Raw genomic sequence first — 19,578 nt, 5'->3', positions numbered from 1 at the left:
TTCTGACCTCACAAGAAGCCCCTGTCCAAGCTCCTAGCACAGTGCTTGGTGTGTTATAGGCATAAAGCATAAGCTGGGTCCCTTTCCCTTCTCTCTGGTTTCTTTTCCTTAAGATTCACTTGCCTGAGGTTCAGCCCAGTGCCATTCTGTGTGGTTTCCCTTCCTTCCTTCCTTCCTTCGTTGGGTCTTCATTGCTGCACGTGGGCTTTTCCTAGTTATGGTGAGCAGGGTCTACTCTTTGTTGTGGTGTGCAGGCCTCTCATTGCGGTGGCTTCTCCCATTGTGGAGCACGGTCCCCAGGCGCACAACCTTCGGTAGTTGTGCCACATGGGCTCAGTAGTTGCGGCTTGCGGGCTCCAGAGTGCAGGCTCAGTAGTTGTGGTGCATGGGCTTAGTTGCTCCGCGGCATGTGGGATCCTCCCAGACCAGGGCTCGAACCCGTGTCCTCTGCACTGGCATGCGGATTCTCAACCACTGCGCCACCAGGGAAGTCCCTGTGTGGTCTTTAAGACACAAAACTTGTGATGGCTCCATCCTCCTCCAAGGGCAAGGATAGAGGGGGAGGGATGGGCAAGATGTGGCGGTCACGGCTTCTCTCCCTGCTGGGCTGGGTGGGCTCCGTCCCGCACAGAAACATGTCAGTGTGGTCTGTGACCGCACCCTTGTCCAGGGTACCCTGGGTCCCCAGTGGCCCACCCTGCCTTCTCTCACTCATTAGTTTTGTTTGGACCAGTGTGGTTAAGGGCAGCATCACAGCCCCTGCATCCTGCTCCTGCTCTGGAATGCAACCTTCCCCTCCCCCTCTGGACAACTCAAGTACTTTATTAGTGTTAATTCCAGAGTCCCTCAGCTAGACATGTCTTTGCTCAAAGAACAGTCAGAATCTGGAATAATGTTATCACAATACCAGGAGTAAATGGTAGTCAAAATTAAGATGACTTTCAGTGTCATCTTTTCAGGAAATTTAAATTCCTAAAGCACAATAATCTAGGGCAGTGTTTCCCAACTCTCTCTCTCTTTTTTTCATTATTGCCCCCTTAAGGAGTCTTTTTAGATATTTTTTTTCTAATGGCCCTTCCATGACATTTTAATGCCACAGATATGCTGTATATTTGTTTATGTACTGTACATGTATCTGTGCTTTATACGTAATAAGATTTTTTGCCTCCAAGGGACCAGTCTTCGGTCTGTTGGGGGCACTGTCTTCTCCATGAAGAGCACAGATCTAGAAGATTAAGAGTGTTTCGTGTGTCAAGGAGCTGACCTGGTTAGTAGACAGCCTTCCCCAGACCAGGGGCCTCACCACTGGAAAGTAGGGTTGCCAGATTTAGCAAAGAAAATATATTGACTGTCTAGTTAAAATTTAATCTCAGATAAATGACAAATAATGTTTTTAGTAAAAGTATGTCCTATGTGCTATTTGGGCATCTTATGTTCTTATTTTTTGGAAGGTGTAACTTATTTCTCACCTTTATTCTTTTTTAAAAAATTTATTTTATTGATGTATAAGTTGATTTACAATGTTGTGTTAATTTCTGATGCACGGCAAAGTGCTTGTTATAGTTCCCTGTGCTATACAGTAGGACCTTGTTATTTATCCATTCTATATATCTTTGCATCTGCTAGTCCCAAAACACCCAATCCATACCTCCTCTACCCCTCACCCCCTTGGCAACCACAAATCTGTTCTCTCTCTGTGAGTCTGTTTCTGTTTCATAGATAAGTTCATTTGTGCCATATTTTAGTTTCCATATATGTGATATCATATGGTATTTGTCTTTCTCTGTCCAACTTATTTCACTTAGTACGATAATCTCTAGGTCCGTCCATGTTGCTGCAAATGGCATTATTTCTTTTTTTTATGGCTGAATAGTATTCCATTGTGTACATATGTATCACAGCTTCTTCATCCATTCCTCTGTTGATGGACACTTAGGTTGCTTCCATGTCTTGGCTATTGTGAATAGTGCTACAGTGAACATTGGGGTGCATGTATCTTTTCGGATTATAGTTTTCTCCAGATATTTGGGCATCTTATATTCTGTCTGGCAACATGACTGGTGTAGGAGGATAGAAACTGCACTTTTAAGTATGACTTTTCCTAAACGGGAAGTTTATGTGCCTCCATTTACACCCACCTCCTGGACGAAAAGATGCCAGATTACTCTTAATGAGGTTTTGTTTATGTGAGATTCTCATTTCAACAAGGGATATTAGAAATAGTCAAAAATGTTATGAGGTTCTTTTTAAAATAACATCTAACTTTTGCTTTAAGTTTTATATTGAACATGTATACTACTGACAAGTAATGAAGCAAGAGGTGGGCTAAATCTACTGGTGCAGATGTTTTCTGGGCGCCCTTTCTGGAGGCTGTTGGAGTAAATCACAGTGATGTGACAGGGCGCCTATGACATTCCTGCTTAATGAATTGCAACAAAATTCCTGCCAGCATTCCAATTGCAGCCAGCTACAGTGAGGCAGAATGGGGAGGGCCACATCGTCCTCACTGGCTCTGAAACACATTCACTCCTAACATACTTTTATCACACGAAAACTAAAGTGCCTTCTGCCTTCTCACTAACAATTATTGACCCAAGAACATGGTGGAGTTAAGAAGGTGTGTGTCACTTTGCCATGGATTCCACAGTGGTGAGGCTCAGAGTCAGCACTTCTTCAGTCTGGTAATAAACAGCAAGTCTGTTCCACATCTGGGTCTACAGAAAACAGAAAAGGGTGGATGTTTGGAAAAATCTTACTAGCTGATAGCTAATTTCTTAGTTGTTTTGTGTGTGTGTGTGTGGTTAAAAAAAACCATAATATAAATTTACCATCTTAACCAGTTTTAAGTGTACAGTTCAGTAGTGTCGAGTATATTCACATTGGTGTGCAGCAGATCTCCAGAAATTTTCATCTTGCAAAACTGAAGCTCTGTACAACTCCTTTCTCCCCTCCCCCCAGCCCCTGGCAGCCATCATCCTACTTTCTGGCTCTCTGAGTGTGATTACTTTAGAGACCTGAAAATGTGGCTGTTTTCTCTCCCTGGGTGAGAAGAGTACCCAGCTAGAACCTCTGATGGCGCTGAGCTCTCAGCTGCGGAAACTGCATATATGCAAACTCATTTCAACGGGCCAGGTGTCCTGGGAGTCCAGGCCATTTCACTGGGCTCTGTTGTTCTCACTCATCCTTGTTTCTGCTCTTACTCCAACTTAGATGACGCCAGAGGAAGGCATCAAAAGAAGATCTGGAACAAGACTCAGAACTACCTCAACCTGTACGCTGTGGAGGGCCTGCGCACCTTGTGCATCGCCAAGAGGGTGAGTAGGCGTGGCTTCGCGGAAGGAGCGGGGCCGGCCACAGGGCTCGGCCTGGGTGCTCATCAGCGGCTCTCACCCAGGTTCTGAGTAAGGAAGAGTATGCCTGTTGGCTGCAGAGCCACTTGGAAGCGGAATCCGCCCTGGACAACCGCGAGGAGCTCCTGTTTCAGTCTGCGATTCGCCTGGAGAGGAATCTGCATCTGTTGGGTAATTACGCTCTCCAGCGGGCGGGTGCCGCGGAGCCGGGTGGAGTTTGCAGCATCCTGGATGGAGAGGTGCCCTGGCTCCAGTCAGTGGCAGCTCTGCACACGCTAGGCTTGATGAAGGACCCCTCTGACCTGATGCTAGCGCGGCCCCCAGACAGGGCTGTGCTCGATTGAACGTTCTCCCCGTGGCCCATTTCTGGGGCATTCTATTGGTGCCACCCGGCCAGGCACCACGACAGCGCCCGACTTGCCTCCCCTGAAACCCTGCTTTCCCACCAAAAATAGAGATGAGGAGCAAGGCTTCTCAACAACTGATGCGTTAAAGGATCCCCCCAGCCCCAGGAAACAAACAGAAACCATTGGACTCAACAGGGCTGCATTTTACATCTAGTAAATATTTCACAGATTTGATTTGGGTGAAAAAAAAAGGGGGCTCATTCTTACTAAATTGTGCCTGTATTTGCTACTGAGTTCATGTTAGTATTTATAAAAGTATTTATTGCTTTAGTATTTATTTAATTTATTATTTAAAATATTTATTAATGTACGTATTAAATTAGCTGGATCTTTGTATACATGCTGTCTGTGCTCTCACCAGGGGCTGGTTGTGGCAGTGCTGTGTATACACACTCCCCATCTCATGGTGCTGGTGGTCAGATGATGATACTCTTGGGGCATGAAGATACGGGGGTTCATCTTTCAACAAGAAAGGCCGTAACTCATTTGGCCCCCTTCCTAGGCAAAGGCGTTGGGATATCTCTGTATCTACATACTTATATCTAATAGAATAGCTAATATTCAGATATTTAAGAGCACTACATATACATACTTTATGCAATATTCTATTTCGCCTACAGTGTCCTATACGAGGCCATGCACTATTCAAAAAAGCCCAAAGATCCAGAACCCCAGAGGCATCCTGAACAGTACTCAGGAGTTGAATTAAATGAAACACTTGGAAAATGGCTGTGCCTCCTCTAGGTTGCCAGGTTTTGATTTCCTGAACTAGGACTGTTCACATCTGGAACATGCTTCTCCAAAAGACACTGTTGATAGACCCGTGGGATGGGAGGGGGTCCGCTGGTTGTCATGGTCCCCCCTCTCTGCAGGGTGCTCTCTCCTGGGACAGTTCTCCTCCCACCAAGCTCTAACATCTTGAATGGAGTGAAATCCGCCTCCCGGTACCTTCTTCCAGGCGACACTGGTCCTACCCTCTAGAGCAATGCAGATAAAATCTCTTCCCTTTTCCACAGGATAAGACCTTAACTGTTTGAGAACACAGCTATGAGTCCCTGAGCTGTCCCTCCTCTGCCTGTCTTTGCAGGCACTCCTTTCTTTCTTTCTTTCAGAGTCTAGGAGCCCTGGCTCAGTTGTCCAGTCCTGGCTCTGCCGCTTACTGGCCATGTGAGCCTGGGCACTTGCATCCCAGTTTCCTTATCTGCCAAGTGGAGGTAATAGTTCTGTGAGGGTGAGCAGAGGGGATGCAGCAAAGCACTGAGCAAGGTGCAGGCACTAGGTCCAGCCCCACGTAGCTGCACAGTGAAGGTGATGAAGCTAGTGTTACTGCTTCCATACCTGTGTGGCCTGGCTGGCATCTTCTGCACAGACTCTCTGCTGATTGGGACCACAGAAATGGCAAACGCACTAATCAGCCTTCTTCCTGCAAGCCAGTTCTTAAACATGTACCATCCCCTACAACCTGGAATGTTTATGGTTCAAATGATGAAGCCAAGCTGGAGAGTGGGAGAACCCCCACCTCAGTGGTCACCACTGCTTCATCCATGGGCACCGTGGATGATTTGTATTTGAGAAATGTGAAGTCAGCTTTTATATTTTTAATATCCCATACCAAATACCCCTTTTTAAAACCTTTTCATTTAGGTTCTTACATTAAGTAACATCAGAGAGCCACAGGGCAAGGATTGTCATTCCCACTGTGTTCTTGAAATTTTCTTTTCCATAATGTTCTGGCCAAGAACCTAAATTCAAAAGACAACATTCTGCTCACTCTCCCCAGCGTTCTTGCTGGTTTCTCCAAATGTCATCTGAAACTTTCCAGTTGGTGAGATTTTTCCCCTCCATTGAAAGCTACCTGACATCTGAGTGCAGTGAAGTAAGGTGGCACTAGCTTGAACCCCACTAGCTACCCTGGTTATGATACTCAAAATGCCACGTTCTCCCAAGGATCAGGTTGTAAAGAAGGTGACATTTATTCAAAGTCACATAAATTATATTACAAACAAGCTACCTTGGAGAGCTGAAAGGAGATACTAGGCTTCCAGATCATTTTAAAGGGACTGTTCCTCAGATTGCCTCTTTATTCTCAGCCATAGTTCACGCTGAGACAGACATGCTTTCCATAACTATATTTCTAAGTTCATTAATACCCTGTGTTTGATTCAAACATGCGCATTATATAGGTGAGGGGCAGTCAATTAGGAGCCCATTACTTTGACCAATAAGCTCCTGAAATAAAGAGGGTATGTTTTCAAGGTGTTAGGTTTTCCCTGAAAAGAGGCAGACTTCCTCTGGATGGGAATTTATCTACAAGGTCTTCCTTGCTTTCTTTCTTGGTGGACACTTGACAAGGAGCCCTGGATGAGTGGCCAGAGTACAAGGATGGGAGATAGAAGGCCTTTCTGCAGAAAATCCCCATCTAGTGAAGAGTGGGTAGTGGTTGAGTTGTACACAAAGCACTGCATTGTAGGAAGTGCTATCCTAGAGCAGACATGTAGCTCAGAGGTTTGGATCAGAGACATACCGTAAGGGGAATGCTGGCCCTTCCCTGGCTGACTCACTTCCCTCACCCTGCTTTCCACACCTGTGTTGTAGGGATCATTGTAGTTCTCACATCTTAGGGAAGCTGTGAAAACTCTTTCTGGCATATAGGAATCCATCAAGGTTAGCTATGGTTATGATTATTCCACAATCATTATTATTAAGTATGAATAAGACACTATGAACACGCAGAGGTGGCAAGATCATCCCTTCCTCTTTCCCCCACATCAGGGAATCTATTCTAGCAGAAGTGACACTTAGGATGCACTCTGTTGGATGCACTCTGTCGACTCTGTTGGATGGTGAAGATAAGGAGCCAGGGATGCACACTCTATGCTAATGTTAGAGCCACAGAGCTGGGGAAGGGGAGAGGGGCCAGGAGGGTGGTCAGGGCCATGCTCACCATGAGCAAGCAGCATAAAGTGGTTCCATTCCTAAGCAGACCTTGAACCCCACACCCCTGCCTGGTCCTTCCTGGGAGGACTTAATGGTTCAGAGCAGAGGAAATCTTGGGTGCAATGTCCCCTCCTCCTTTCTGGGTCCTTCCCAAGTTACCACTTAGCCTTCTGGTGCATTCGTCAAGTGTGGGGTAGGCCCAGGTCCAACACCCCACACAGGCTGCATGAGATGGAAGAGAGAAGACAACCAATTGCCCCTGAGGGGGGCTTCTGAGGAGTTGGTGACACTGTTTCCTGAGCTCAGGGCTGACTACACAGCTGTGTGATTTGTGAAAGTGCATCAAAGGGTATACTTAAGAAATGTGCACTTTTTGTACGTGTGTTCTACCTTGACTCCTTCCTCCCCGCACCTGCCACCTCACCCATTCAAGGCAGAGAAAAGGAAATGGTGTCTCTCTTAGTCATTTCAGGCTGCTTGAACAAAACTTCCATAGACAAGGTGGCTTAAACAGCAGACATTTATTTCTCAACAGTTCTGGAAGCTGGAAGTCTCAGGTCAAAGTGCTGGCCAGTTTGGTTCCTGATAAGGGCTGTCTTCCTGGTTTGCAGACGGCTGCCTTCTGCATCCTCGCACAGTGGCGAGAAGTCGTCTCCCTTGTGTCTTTTGCTGTGAGGGCACAAATCCCATTCATGAGGGTTCCACGTTCATGACCTAATCACCTCCCAAAGGCCCCACCTCCTAATGCCATTACCTTGGGGGTTAGGGCATCAACCTATGAATTTTTAGGGGGGACACAAACATTCAGTCTATAACAGCATCCCAGCACAGGGAGCAGCATGCATAAAAGAGAAAGACAAGGCTGACAAGGAGGCCTCAGGCAATGCTGCACGTCTAGAAGGAAGGTGAGACCATCTCACCAAGTTGGAAATGGAGGGAAAAACAGGCTGGCCTAGAGGACACGTTTCTGCATTGAGTAGTATATTTTTCCCAATATACTGAGACCTGCATGGGAAAATCTGCCCCTTAATCATTATTTTTGTGGAAAAAACATTCAGGATAATGTTGCTGATCGACAGCTAATGGTAAGCATTGTTGAGAGCAAGCACTGTGGGTGTCATTCACCAGAAGCTATCTGTGGGATGGATACTTTTTTTTTTTGCGGTACGCGGGCCTCTCCCATTGCAGAGTACAGGCTCCGGACTCGCAGGCTCAGCGGCCATGGCCCACGGGCCCAGCTGCTCCGCAGCATGTGGGACCTTCCCAGACCAGGGCACGAACCCGCGTCCCCTGCATCGGCAGGCGGACTCTCAACCACTGCGCCACCAGGGAAGCCCTAGGATGGATAAGTTTTAAAACTTTTCATCCCTCAGAATATGGTCACTCCCACCATCTCCCCACAAGCTTCGTTTCCAAGCTATCTGTAAAGTTAAAAGTTGTCTGCATGTTAGAAAGCATTGGAGGTGCTCTGTTGTACGTCCAGAGAATTATGTTCAGTGCCTCCCAGGTATCCCTACCATGTGGAATCGAGAGCTAGTGAAGGTGCCCCCATGTCCTGAATGAGGAATCACCCGAGTGCTTCCAGATAAGATGGACCACAGCAGGGCCCAGTCTGCAGGGCGGGGCCAGCACCTCTGCTGTGTTGGAGTGAGGCATTCATGCCGGTCAGGGTCGGGACCCATGAGCAGGGGGCTTACCCACACTGTTGTACCTTTGACCAGGTGCCACTGGGATTGAAGACCGCCTGCAGGACGGAGTCCCTGAAACCATTGCTAAATTGCGTCAAGCAGGCCTGCAGATTTGGGTTCTTACTGGTGACAAACAGGAAACAGCCATTAACATCGCTTACGCCTGCAAACTGCTGGACCACGACGAGGAAGTCATCACCCTGAACGCCGAATCCCAGGTGGGTGGATGTCGGGGAGACCCGCTCTGCCTGGGCAGCCTCACACCCCACCAGCCCCAGAGCAGAGCAGGAAAGAATGCCTTCCATTTCTGGCAGCCGCTGTGAGGCGGGCCTTTGCCCTCTGCTCTGTTTGCACCTGTGTTGTGTTTCTGGCACTCAGAACGTGCTTGTCATAGTCTTGGAAGATGTGGGATTTGCTGGGATTTCTTAGGAACACGCATCTGAGCTTTATAAAGCAAAGTTCAACCCGCTTTTTCCTGAGATACTTTCCAGCCAGCAGTATCAGAGAGTGTTTTTCATGAGGTCACATGGAGCCAGGGCAGCAGTCCATTCTGCCTTGGTGTCCTCAGGATGGCATGTGTTGTCTCACGGATGCCCCAGTGGCATGTGGGTTTTCATTTGTCACATCTATTGACTGAAATCCCCAAGTGTGGAGGATGGATCTCTTCCCATAGGCCCTGGCCAGGGCTCTGATTCCTCGAGTGACTGACTCTCCCTTGGAACATCTCCTCCAGCAGATGACAAAGTCTAACTTTTATGGATCATGCTCTAGGTGTCACACTTAAGATGTGCCTAATCACAAGGATTTCTCCTTTATTTTCTTCTAAAACTTTTATAGTTTAGCATCTCAGCTTTAAACACAATCTTTTTTGTGTAGAATTTTGTCTAAGGTGTGAGGTTTACATCAAACTGCATTTTTCTGCATTATTCAGGCACCGTTTGTGGACAGTCTTTTTTCCACTAAATTGTCTCTACACCTTTGTTGAAAATCAGTTGGTCCTATTTGTGTGGGTCTATTTCTAGACTTTCTATTCTGTTCCATTGATCTGTGTGTCTGTCCCTTCACCAATACCATGCTGTCGTGTGGGTTTTTAAATGTCTTAAAATAGGCAGTGTTTTGTTTAATTTCCAAGTGTTTGGAGTTTTCCTATTTTCTTTCTGTTACTGATTTCTATTTGAAACCTATTTTATTGATTTCTATCCATTATTGTCATAGAATATGCTTTTTATGATTTTATTTCTTTCATATTAATTTTTTTAATGACCCAGGGTATGGTCTATCTTGGTGAATGTTCATATGCATATGAAAAGGATGTGTGTTCTGCCGTGTTGTTGCCTGGTATATCAATTAGATCCAGTTGAGAGATGGTATGGTTCAATTTTTCTATAATAGGGGTCAGCAAACTGTGGCGTATGGGTCAAATCCAACCTACCACCTGCTTCTGTAGAGTTTTATTTGAACACAGCCTTCCCCATGTTTTTACATACAATCTTTGGCTGTTTTCATGCTATAATGGCAGTTTTGAGTAGTTGCCACAGAGACTGAATGATCTGAAAAGCCTGAAATAATTTACTCTGGCCCCAAATAGCTACTCCAGCTATTCTGATTTCTGTTTGCATGGCATACCTTGTTTGATCCTTTAGTTTTTAATCTACCTGTAGCATTACATTTGAAATGAGGTGAGGTTTTTTGTTTGTTTATGGTTTTTTTGGTAGATAGGTCATGTTTTCATATATTCAGACAGTCCCTTTTAATTGATATGCTTAGATCATTTACATTTATTATAATTATCAATATGTTTGGATTCAAGTCTACTATTTTATCTTTTGTTTTCTTATTATTCTCTGTTTTTTGTTCCTCCATTCCTTTTTCTACCTTCTTTTGGGTTATTTGAACATTTTTTAGTATTTCATTTTAATTTGTCTCTTATGTTTCGACATCAACTTAGCTTTTTTAGTGTATTTTCTAGGATTGCACTATGCATACTTAAGTTGTCACAGTCTACTTAGAATCAGTGGGATGAAGAAACCTTACCACTCCACGTGCCCCTTACTCTTCCCCCTAACATTGATAGTGTCATATATTACAACTGCATAAATTGAAATCCTCATCAGATATTATATTTTTTGCTTTCAATCTAAAAGCATATTTTAAAGAAATCAAGAGGAAAAGAATGGTCCATTATATTTAGTTAAAATAAATTATATTTACATAAATTAAATTTTATTTACAACTTCTGTTGCTCTTCTTCCATTTCTGTTGTTTCAGGTTTCCTTGTGGCACAATTTCCCTTCTCTAGGAAGAACTTCCTTTATCTAATTTTTAGAGTAGGTTCACTGGTGGCAAATGCTCTTGCTTTTCTTCATCAGATAATGTCTTTATTTTACTGTGGTACCTAGTGAGAAATCAACAGTCATTTGAATCATTATTACCCCATAGCTAATGAATCATTTATATCTGGCTGCTTTCCTATGTTTTTCTTTGTCTATAATTTTAAGTAGTTTCATTACGATGTGTTTGGGCATGGATTTCTTTTGATTTATAATCTGGGATTTGCTAAGATTCTTTAATCTGTGGGGTTATGTCTTTCACCAGATTTGGTAAGTTTTCAGCCATTATTTCATCAGATACTTTTTCTGCACTGCACTTTCTCCTCTTCTTCTGTAAGACTGATGACATGAATATTGGGTCTTTTGTTATTTTCTCAAGGGTCCCGCAGGTGCTCTTCAGTTTTCAATTTTTTTTTTCTTTCTTATTCAAATTGGATAATTTCTCTTGATCTGTCTTTGAGGTCACTGACTTTTTCTTCTGTTATCTCCGTTCTTCTACTGAGCCCATTTAGTGTTTTTCTAAAAATAAACTTTTTATATAGAATGGTTTTAGATTTACAAAAAAATTGTGAAGATAGTACTGTTTCACCTGTACATAATTTTGCCTATTATTAACATCTTTACAATTTTTAATATGGTATTGATATACAGTTACTTACTAAAATCTGTGCTGTATTCAGATTGCCTTAATTTTTACCTAATGTCCTTTCTGTTTTCCAGAATCTCATTGAGGACCCACATTACATTTTCTTTAAATCAATTTATTTATTTGGCTGCGTCGGGTCTTACTTGCAGCACACAGGCTCTTCATTGCAGCACACAGGCTTCTCTCTGGTTGTGGTGCTTGGGCTCTAGAGTGTGCGGGCTCAGTAGTTGCGGCACACAGGCTCTCTAGTTGTGGCGCGTGGGCTCTAGAGCGCATGGGCCAGTAGTTGTGGTGCACGGGCTTAGTTGCCCCACGGCATGTGGGATGTTAGTTCTCTGACCAGGGATCGATCCCACGTCCCCTGCATTGAAAGGAGGATTCTTAACCACTGGACCACCACCAGGGTAGTCCCCAGGATCCACATTACATTTCGTCGTCATGTCTCCTTAGGCTCTTACTGGCTATAACAATTTCTCAAACTTTCTTCATTTTTGATGACCTTGACAGTTTTGAGGATAGATACATTCAGGTGTTTTGTAGAATGTCTTTATATGGGAATTTGTCTGATATCTTTCTCATTATTAAAGTTATGAGTTTTGGGGAAGAAGACCACAGACAAAGGGCCATTTTCATCATTTCATCACATCATATCAAGAGTACATTCTATCAACATGACGTATCACTGTGGATGTTAATTTTGTCAGGTTTCTCCCCCATAAACTAATTCTCACACTGTCCTCTCTGGAAGGAAGTCACTGTGCACAGCTCACACTTAGAGAGTGTGGGGGTTGTAATCCCCCTCACTGAGCACAGAGAAATTATGTAAATTATTTATGTAATCCAATGATGGACACATAAGTGGAATCCAGTGAGCTTTTCATTTTCGTTAGTGTGTTTTGGGTGTTCTAAAATTTTTATTTGATTCCTCTTTATATCTTCTGTTTTTTGCTGAGACTTCCTTTCTATTCATTTCTAGATTTTTTTCTTACTTCTTGGAACACTTTTATAATGGCTGCTTCAGAGTTGTTGTCAGGTAATTCCAGTATGTGTGTCATCTTGACATTGACTTCTGTTGATTGTCTTTTACCACAGGCACTGAGAATTTCCTAGCTCTTTATATGCTGATAAATTTGGAGTTATGTTGTGGGTATTTTGAATGGCACTCTGGTCATTTTAAATTTGGAGTATGTGGATTTTTTTAAGGCAGGATATCAGTCCTCTTGGGTGCAGGCTGCAGGCTCTGAACAGCCTTGGGGTGTTGATTTCAATGTCAGTCTTGTTTGGCCTTTGCCAAGCTGTTAGAATCTGTCTCACATTTTTGCCAAGCTACCCCCTCCTGACAATTTTTCCAGTACTTTCTGATTCTCTGGGACTCCCTCTGGCATGAAAGCTGGGGTTTGAGTTACCTTGATCTGCTTTGTACTTCTGCACCGACTTCCAGGGCCAAGTGGTGGCAGGACAGACAGAAAGGAGGGCAGCCGTTGCCTTGCTGTCCTAGGGCCACAGATGCTCTGATAGGAAGGAAGGACCACCTCCCTCAGAGTCCCCAGCAACAGATGGCTGTGCTACCACTGTTGTTCCTACTGCTGCCCACAGAGCAAAATTGCCTGGGGCTGGGTTCAAGAGAATAGAGGAAAAAATAAATAAAAATGGGGTTTCCTCCATTTTCTCTAAGCATTGGAAGTTCTCTTTTCCTCTCCTCAAGCCAGAAGTAGAGGGCTTCTAGAGCTGGAGCTTTCTTTGTCCCTGCCTCGGTGCCCACCTCCAGCTTCCGTGACACCTGGGTCCAGGTGAGGACCTGCCAGAGTGACAGTGGAAACCTTGCAGTTCAGGGTGTTTAGAATGCCAGTCTTCTTCCCCAGCCTGACAGCTGCTGTTTACTCTGAGTACTCAAAGTGGCTCTATGAATCTGTCCAGGTGCCACAGCTGCACCTGTAGGGGAGGCAGGGCGTGCTTGCTCCATCCTACCTTGTCAGTGCCTTGTGCTAGGACCAGGGCATCCATGGTATTCCTGCAATGAGGTCCCACATTCTCTGCAAGGCCTTCCCGGTCACCACCACTCCCAGCCCTGCCTGGAAGCAAGTCTGCCCTTCCCTGTATCCAGGGACATTTTGCACATGCTTGTCAGTGACTTGCTGTGGTCATGGGTGTGTGTGTGTGTGTCCGGCTGCCTGCCCATCACTCAGGGCCAACAGCTGCGTCTTCTTGGTCTTCTTTTCTCCGGTCTCACTCACTTTCCTCGATATAAAAGGTCCTCAGTTAAGTGCTTGTCGGACACACCTGGATTCCCACAGTGCATTGTAGGAAGCTGCTCACTAACCTGTGGGCTACTGTCCATCCGTGGCCATCCGTGGAGGACCAGGAACCACTTGAGTTCCCTGGAGTGTGTTCGTTCTTGGAAACACTTTTCCCTCCTATGCCTCTGTCCCCTGACCTTGCAGCTTCCCCAGGAAGTTTCCCTATTCTTTCTGGAACTCAGATACAGCTTTGGCAGGGCACTGCCAATTCAAAGCCTCAGTTATTAGGCTTTTTTTTTAACTTCATTTTCCTGAGCTTAGGGAGACACTGAGTACTCTTCTTTCAGAGCTAATCACAACAGAAGCTTTTGTTGGTACCTCACTAGGAAACAAGAAGGGCTGAGTAAGGGCCTCTGAGGACCATGGGGAAGTGCCTGGAAAGCTCCCATTGCCTAACTAGTCAGCAGCTAGCCAGTCTGGCCAGGCCTCCCAAAGTGAAAATGCTTTGTCCTAACCTCTACACAGTATAATGGAATCAAGTAAAGTCTTACAGGAACCCTGAACCAACTCAGATCCTTTCATGTTGAAAGTCATCTACTTCTACTGACTTCCCAGGCCCAGGAGAGCCACCTCCTGGGCAGAGCCTGCAGCCTGGGTCCCTGGAGATTCTCAGATGTGTTGTGCAGGTAGCCTGGTCTGTGATGCTGCCGAGTGACCTGCACCATCCTCTCGTGTCCATTTCAGGAGGCGTGCGCAGCCCTGCTGGACCAGTGCCTACACTATGTGCAGTCCAGGAGCCCCCACAGTGCTGCCGACAAGACCGCTGGTGGCGTGAGCGTGGGCTTCTCCCCCCTCTGCCCGCCCTCTGCAGCTGCCATGTCTGGCCCCAGCCCCAGCCTTGTGATCGATGGGAGAAGTCTGGCCTACGCCCTCGAGAAAAACCTGGAGGACAAATTCCTCTTCCTTGCTAAGCAGTGCCGGTCTGTCCTTTGTTGTCGCTCGACTCCCCTGCAGAAGAGCATGGTGGTGAAGCTGGTCAGGAGCAAGCTCAAGGCCATGACTCTGGCCATAGGCAAGTATCCAGGCCGAACAGCCCCCACCTCTGCAGCTGCTTCCTGTCAAAGCATCTTGAATTTCCTGCCCCTTCTACGCTATGCCATAGGATGGGAAAACGCTTCCTTGCTCTTTTTTCTATTTATAAAATCACACCTGGTACAATGAAACAGGCAGCCTGTTCCAAATATAAAGCTTGGATTTGAAAGCCACGAAATGTACTAGCAACAGATATAGCTACATATTAGGAAGTCAGTAATTCAATGGTGGTTGAAGAAGATGGAGCTTATTACTGTCTCCTGGGCGACAGAAGACTACTGTCCAGCAGCCTCGGCCACAGTGGAGCCCAGCACACTAAGCACGACCCCAGGCCAACTTAGGAAGAAGGCCCTTTACAGGTGCTTCTGATGGCCGTGAGCCGCCTGGAGTCCAAGGCTTCATCATGCTGCACGACCCAGCGACTCCATGGTGATCAGAATTCCCATCGCCTCTTATCTGCTGAACTTTGTTTCAAGACAAGCATCTACCCTCCTAAGGTCTGAATAGTTGCTAAATTTTGCATCATTTCCTTAAGGACTGTGCATCTAATGGTGGTTTTTCCTTGCAGACTGTTGGTCTGGAGAGCCTTCTCGGCCCCTCTTCCGTGCTGTACGGTGCTCACCTGTCTCCCCCAGGGGAGTGTCCCCACGTCTGATACAGGTCCAGCCTCCAGTGAGGTTCAGGGACTTGGCAGCACCACCTGCTGGTGAGGGATGGGAGAGACTGCAGGTAGCCCAGGAAAAGAGATGATACGATCCCCAGGATCCCCCGATATCGATATCAAACAGTTTGTTTTCCCTGCATATAGAATGAACACCGGGGTGAGAGTTGGCTCTGAAATAAAGCATCCTCACCAATCAGTAATAGTTACTGTATTTTCTACAAAAGGTCTGTGACAGCCCCTCCTTGATGACGTAGGGATTGCAGCCCTGTCATATAGGACACCTCATCAGGATAGTTGAGGCCGGTGTTGAGCCCAGTTCGTGGGGGATGGCCTTAGCATGGTCATCATGGAGACGGCCCTGCACATCCCCAGGGCCATGGTATCTGCTAAGGGGAGTGAGTGTGTGTTCATCTGTGGCCCCTTGGTTCAGGCTAAGACAGGCAGCTCTTCTGTGGCCCCTCCTCAGGGAGGCTGTCTCAGGACCTCCTTTGCCCTCATGTGCCTGGAGAGGCCTTTAGGGCTCTCTGAGCAAGTGTTGGAGGGAGAAGCTGAGGAGTCTGCAGGCTGGGTCTGCACCCTTACTGATAACTTTGCTCCTGTGTAACATGAGGACAGTGCCCCCCAGTGGGGCTGGTGTAAGACCTGAATGATAAAGCACATTTTCACTGCCTGGTCAGTGCCTGCTCAGCCACTGAATCACTGATGTGTGGCATTCATTTAGGAAAACGGAGGTAGAGCTTGGCTGGTTAGAAAGAAAAGAAAAAAACAAAATAGAAACTCAAAAGGGAAAGGGAAAGTAAGGACCAATCAACTTTAGTTCATCTCTTTCTATGAATTAAAGCATGGATGTGACCTAGTCCTAGGCATCCAGCAGCTAATAATCCAGAGAACATCATTGTCTACATATCTCATTTTGAATGGGACGTTCTGGATAAAACTGCAGAGGTTATTGCTTCACAGAATTTCAATTTGACAAATATTGACACATCACCCATGTGTTGGGCCCAGTGCAATAAAGAACAGAGGAATCACAAGGGAGAGATGTCCTATAGCCATGGTCTGAGATACTCTGACTTTATGTATCTACACTTTTTGCATATTTGAAATTTGGGAGGTACTCGGTGATGTGGGCCCTTCTGCTGCCTTGTTCCAAGAACGGTCACTATCACTGAATGACAATGACTTTAAGTCTGCTTGCCTTTCCCTAAAGGTGTCCAGAGCTCTGACCTATACCCTATATTCCTACACATTTTCTGTGACTGAATAAGTAGACGGTCTCCTTTATCACATGCTCAAAGAGCCCAAGGGTGGGCACAGTAGCTAATGAGTTAGCTGGACACTGATGTACAAAAAGAGCTCCACAGTTTGTTTGGGCAGAGTTTAACCTCCTTCGTTCAGTTTAGAAAACCACTCACCTGAGTATGAATTGGAGTAGCCTTGACTGACATGTGACAAAGTCTGGAGTGGTTCAGGAAACAGCAATGAAGGTGGTGGTCATATCTCTCCCTGTGCTGGATGCCACGTGAAGGGCTCTATTGGTGTATGAGCCAGTAGCTTGGAACGTGTACTAACTAGAAAGGGACACGCTGGCCACCGCTTGGAAATACCTCCTGGTGTGGCTGGTGGGTGCAAGCCTCCCACTAGGCTCTTTCTGGCTGCATAACTTGGCTCCCCCAAGGCAGACTCTGCACTGCCTCTTCCTCACTCCTCCCCAGGACCCTTCACAGGACCCAGCTTACCGAGAACCCATGAAGATCCATCAAGCTGATTTGATTCTGTGCATCTCAACTCAAATGATTCTTCCTGCCCGTGCTGTTTCTAGGAGATGGAGCCAATGACGTCAGCATGATCCAGGTGGCAGACGTGGGCGTGGGACTCTCAGGCCAGGAGGGCATGCAGGTAAAGACCAAAGGGGCTGTCCTGGGTGACCAAGGGGTCCTCACACTGTGAACTGTGCTGGCCTTCTTGTGGGCTCTGTGCCGCAGAGCTAAAGGGTTGGACTTCAGTACAACGGGTGCTCTCCTTCTGCTAAGCCAGTGGTAGGAAACCAGCTCTTCATGTTTATGAAGCCATGTGCAGTGAATGTGTCTATTAGTGTATTTCTGTGAAAAGGTGGGATGGAGCGAGGCATGGTGAGTCATCGCCTTTCTCTGGCTGTCAGTGGTTCGTCCCTCAAAGGCATTTTTTACTGCTCCTGAACATTAGTGATACCATTTGAAGAATGGACTTTGCTGTAGGACTGTTGTATCCTGGTGTCACTATAAAGGTGGAGTGCAGCCACCCTTGCTCATGTGAAAATTTATTTCTGCATTTTTCATTTGCCACTGTGTTGGTTCCTGACATGTGATCCAGACGATGAACAAATGAGTTCATTAAAAATGTACTTCTTGGGCTTCCTTGGTGGCGCAGTGGTTGAGAGTCTGCCTGCCGATGCAGGGGACGCGGGTTCATGCCCCGGTCCTGGAGGATCCCACATGCCGCGGAGCAGCTGGGCCCGTGAGCCATGGCCGCTGGGCCTGTGCGTCCGGAGCCTGTGCTCCGCAATGGGAGAGACCACAACAGTGAGAGGCCTGCGTGCCACAAAAAAAAAAAAAAAAAAAGTACTTCTTGGACTTCCCTGGCGGTCCAGTGGTTAAGATTTCGCCTTCCAATGCGGGGGGTGTGGGTTCAATCCCTGGTCGGGGAGCTAAGATCACACATGGCTCGTGGCCAAAAAAACCAAAAACAAAACAGAAGCAATATTGTAACAAATTCAATAAAGACTTTAAAAAAAATGGTCCACATCAAAAAAACAAATCTAAAAGGAAAAAGATGTACTTCTTTTGGATGTAACATTACAACAATTGCCGACATTTGATTAACTTTGAGTCACAGTATTTTTTAACTTGGTGGAGACTTTCAGGAACAATCTATCCAGTTGTCTTCTTTTAAAAATCAGCATGTTGGTCACTGGTCATTGGTCGATCTCATTGATGCATTCAGTCAGTAATTAACTATTGAACTCTCATGTGCCATGCTTGTGCAGGCTTGTTGATTTTCTCACTTGACACTGAAATCGCAGTAAGATGGAAAGTCCTGAGCCAGAAGCACGGTCGCTCCATCTTGGGCCCATCCTCAGCATCTTCTTACTCTCCTACTGCCCCTCCTCTGACTTGTGTTACCTTATTGTACATTTTCCTTCCTCCATGAAATTGAAAATAGAGCCCAGCTTGGACTCATCCGTGCCTCTTCATGGTGCCATGTACATGGGGGAAGCTCAAAACACATCTGTTGAATGAATGAACAAAATAGTTAATTCCTTCTGATTTTTTCAGCATTGCCTCCTTTGCATTCATTTCCTAGAGTGAAAAGCTACCCAGGGCAGTGCTTGTAAACCACATATGCAGAGAAATGCACCCAGTGAATCCACTTTGTATCAGAGTCTCTAAGGTTGAGCATGTGGGTGAGGAGGGCCGTGAGCTCCCCCCACTGCATGGCCTCAGGGCAGGAGCCAGAGGGGTCTATGAGCCATGAAAGAGGTGTGGAGATCAGCCAAGCTGTATTGAGACTTGGCTTTGAGTGGACGTGACTTCTGCGTGGGGTGTTACTGGATGCTTCTGTATTGTTTAAAGCTATACTTCTTTTTTAAGGGCACATTATGTAAGATGGCAGTAAGACTGGACACCTTTTCTTACTGCTCTAAGGGCTCAGGTTACCCAGGGGAATGTGGCCCTGTTTGCATGTTAGTCAGTCTGATAAGCAAAGGGACATTGTGCAGAGCTCTCTGGGAGATGCACTTTGTGGGGCGCTGTGGCCGCAGGGACCCAAGGAGTCCAAGCCGAGTCCCTGAGGAAGAGTGAGGGTGATTGCAGCTCCCCAGCTCAGCCAAGGTGGGAAGGGTGTCCAGGGCAGAGAGACAGAGGGGACCAAGGAGATTCTGTAGCTCTGAGGTGCTCAGTCTTTGTAGAGTCTTCTGGTCAACGATGTTTGTTGAGTGCCCCATGGGCCAAGCACTGACTGGGAACTAGGGCTGCAGGGTGATCCCAACATCTACCGTCCTAGCTCTCATGGGATGTTCAGAAAGTCCAGAGAGGGAAGACAGAGAAGTATTTTAAACTTACACCAGTAGTCATAATTGTAGTGAGTGCTGTGAAAGAGAAAACTAGTTTCCCTGTTGAGGATGTGATGGGAGGCTCTAACGCAGCTGGGAGCGTTGGGGAGGCTCCCTTGATGGAGGAACAAGCAGTG

At 46.2% G+C, this 19,578-nt stretch overlaps 1 protein-coding gene across 1 annotated transcript in view; it reads left to right on the top strand.

Annotated features, from left to right (window-relative positions):
• Positions 1-17,301, top strand: part of ATP10A (ATPase phospholipid transporting 10A (putative)) — a gene marked incomplete at both ends in the record, with an annotated part of 163,426 nt that extends 146,125 nt beyond the window's left edge. The window contains 6 exons of the mRNA XM_082850624.1: positions 1,173-1,217; positions 3,211-3,314; positions 3,395-3,521; positions 8,416-8,600; positions 14,340-14,667; positions 17,174-17,301. Coding sequence (XP_082706750.1) covers positions 1,173-1,217; positions 3,211-3,314; positions 3,395-3,521; positions 8,416-8,600; positions 14,340-14,667; positions 17,174-17,301 — 917 coding nt within the window. The remainder of the gene's footprint in view (positions 1-1,172; positions 1,218-3,210; positions 3,315-3,394; positions 3,522-8,415; positions 8,601-14,339; positions 14,668-17,173) is intronic.
• Positions 17,302-19,578: the final 2,277 nt, after the last annotated feature.

Source organism: Leucopleurus acutus (assembly GCF_964270905.1).
Source record: "Leucopleurus acutus genome assembly, chromosome: 1".
NCBI classification, from domain to species: Eukaryota; Metazoa; Chordata; class Mammalia; order Artiodactyla; family Delphinidae; genus Leucopleurus; species Leucopleurus acutus.
The sequence above is the reverse complement of the archived record's forward strand: the minus strand, read 5'-3'. Positions and strand labels throughout refer to the sequence as shown.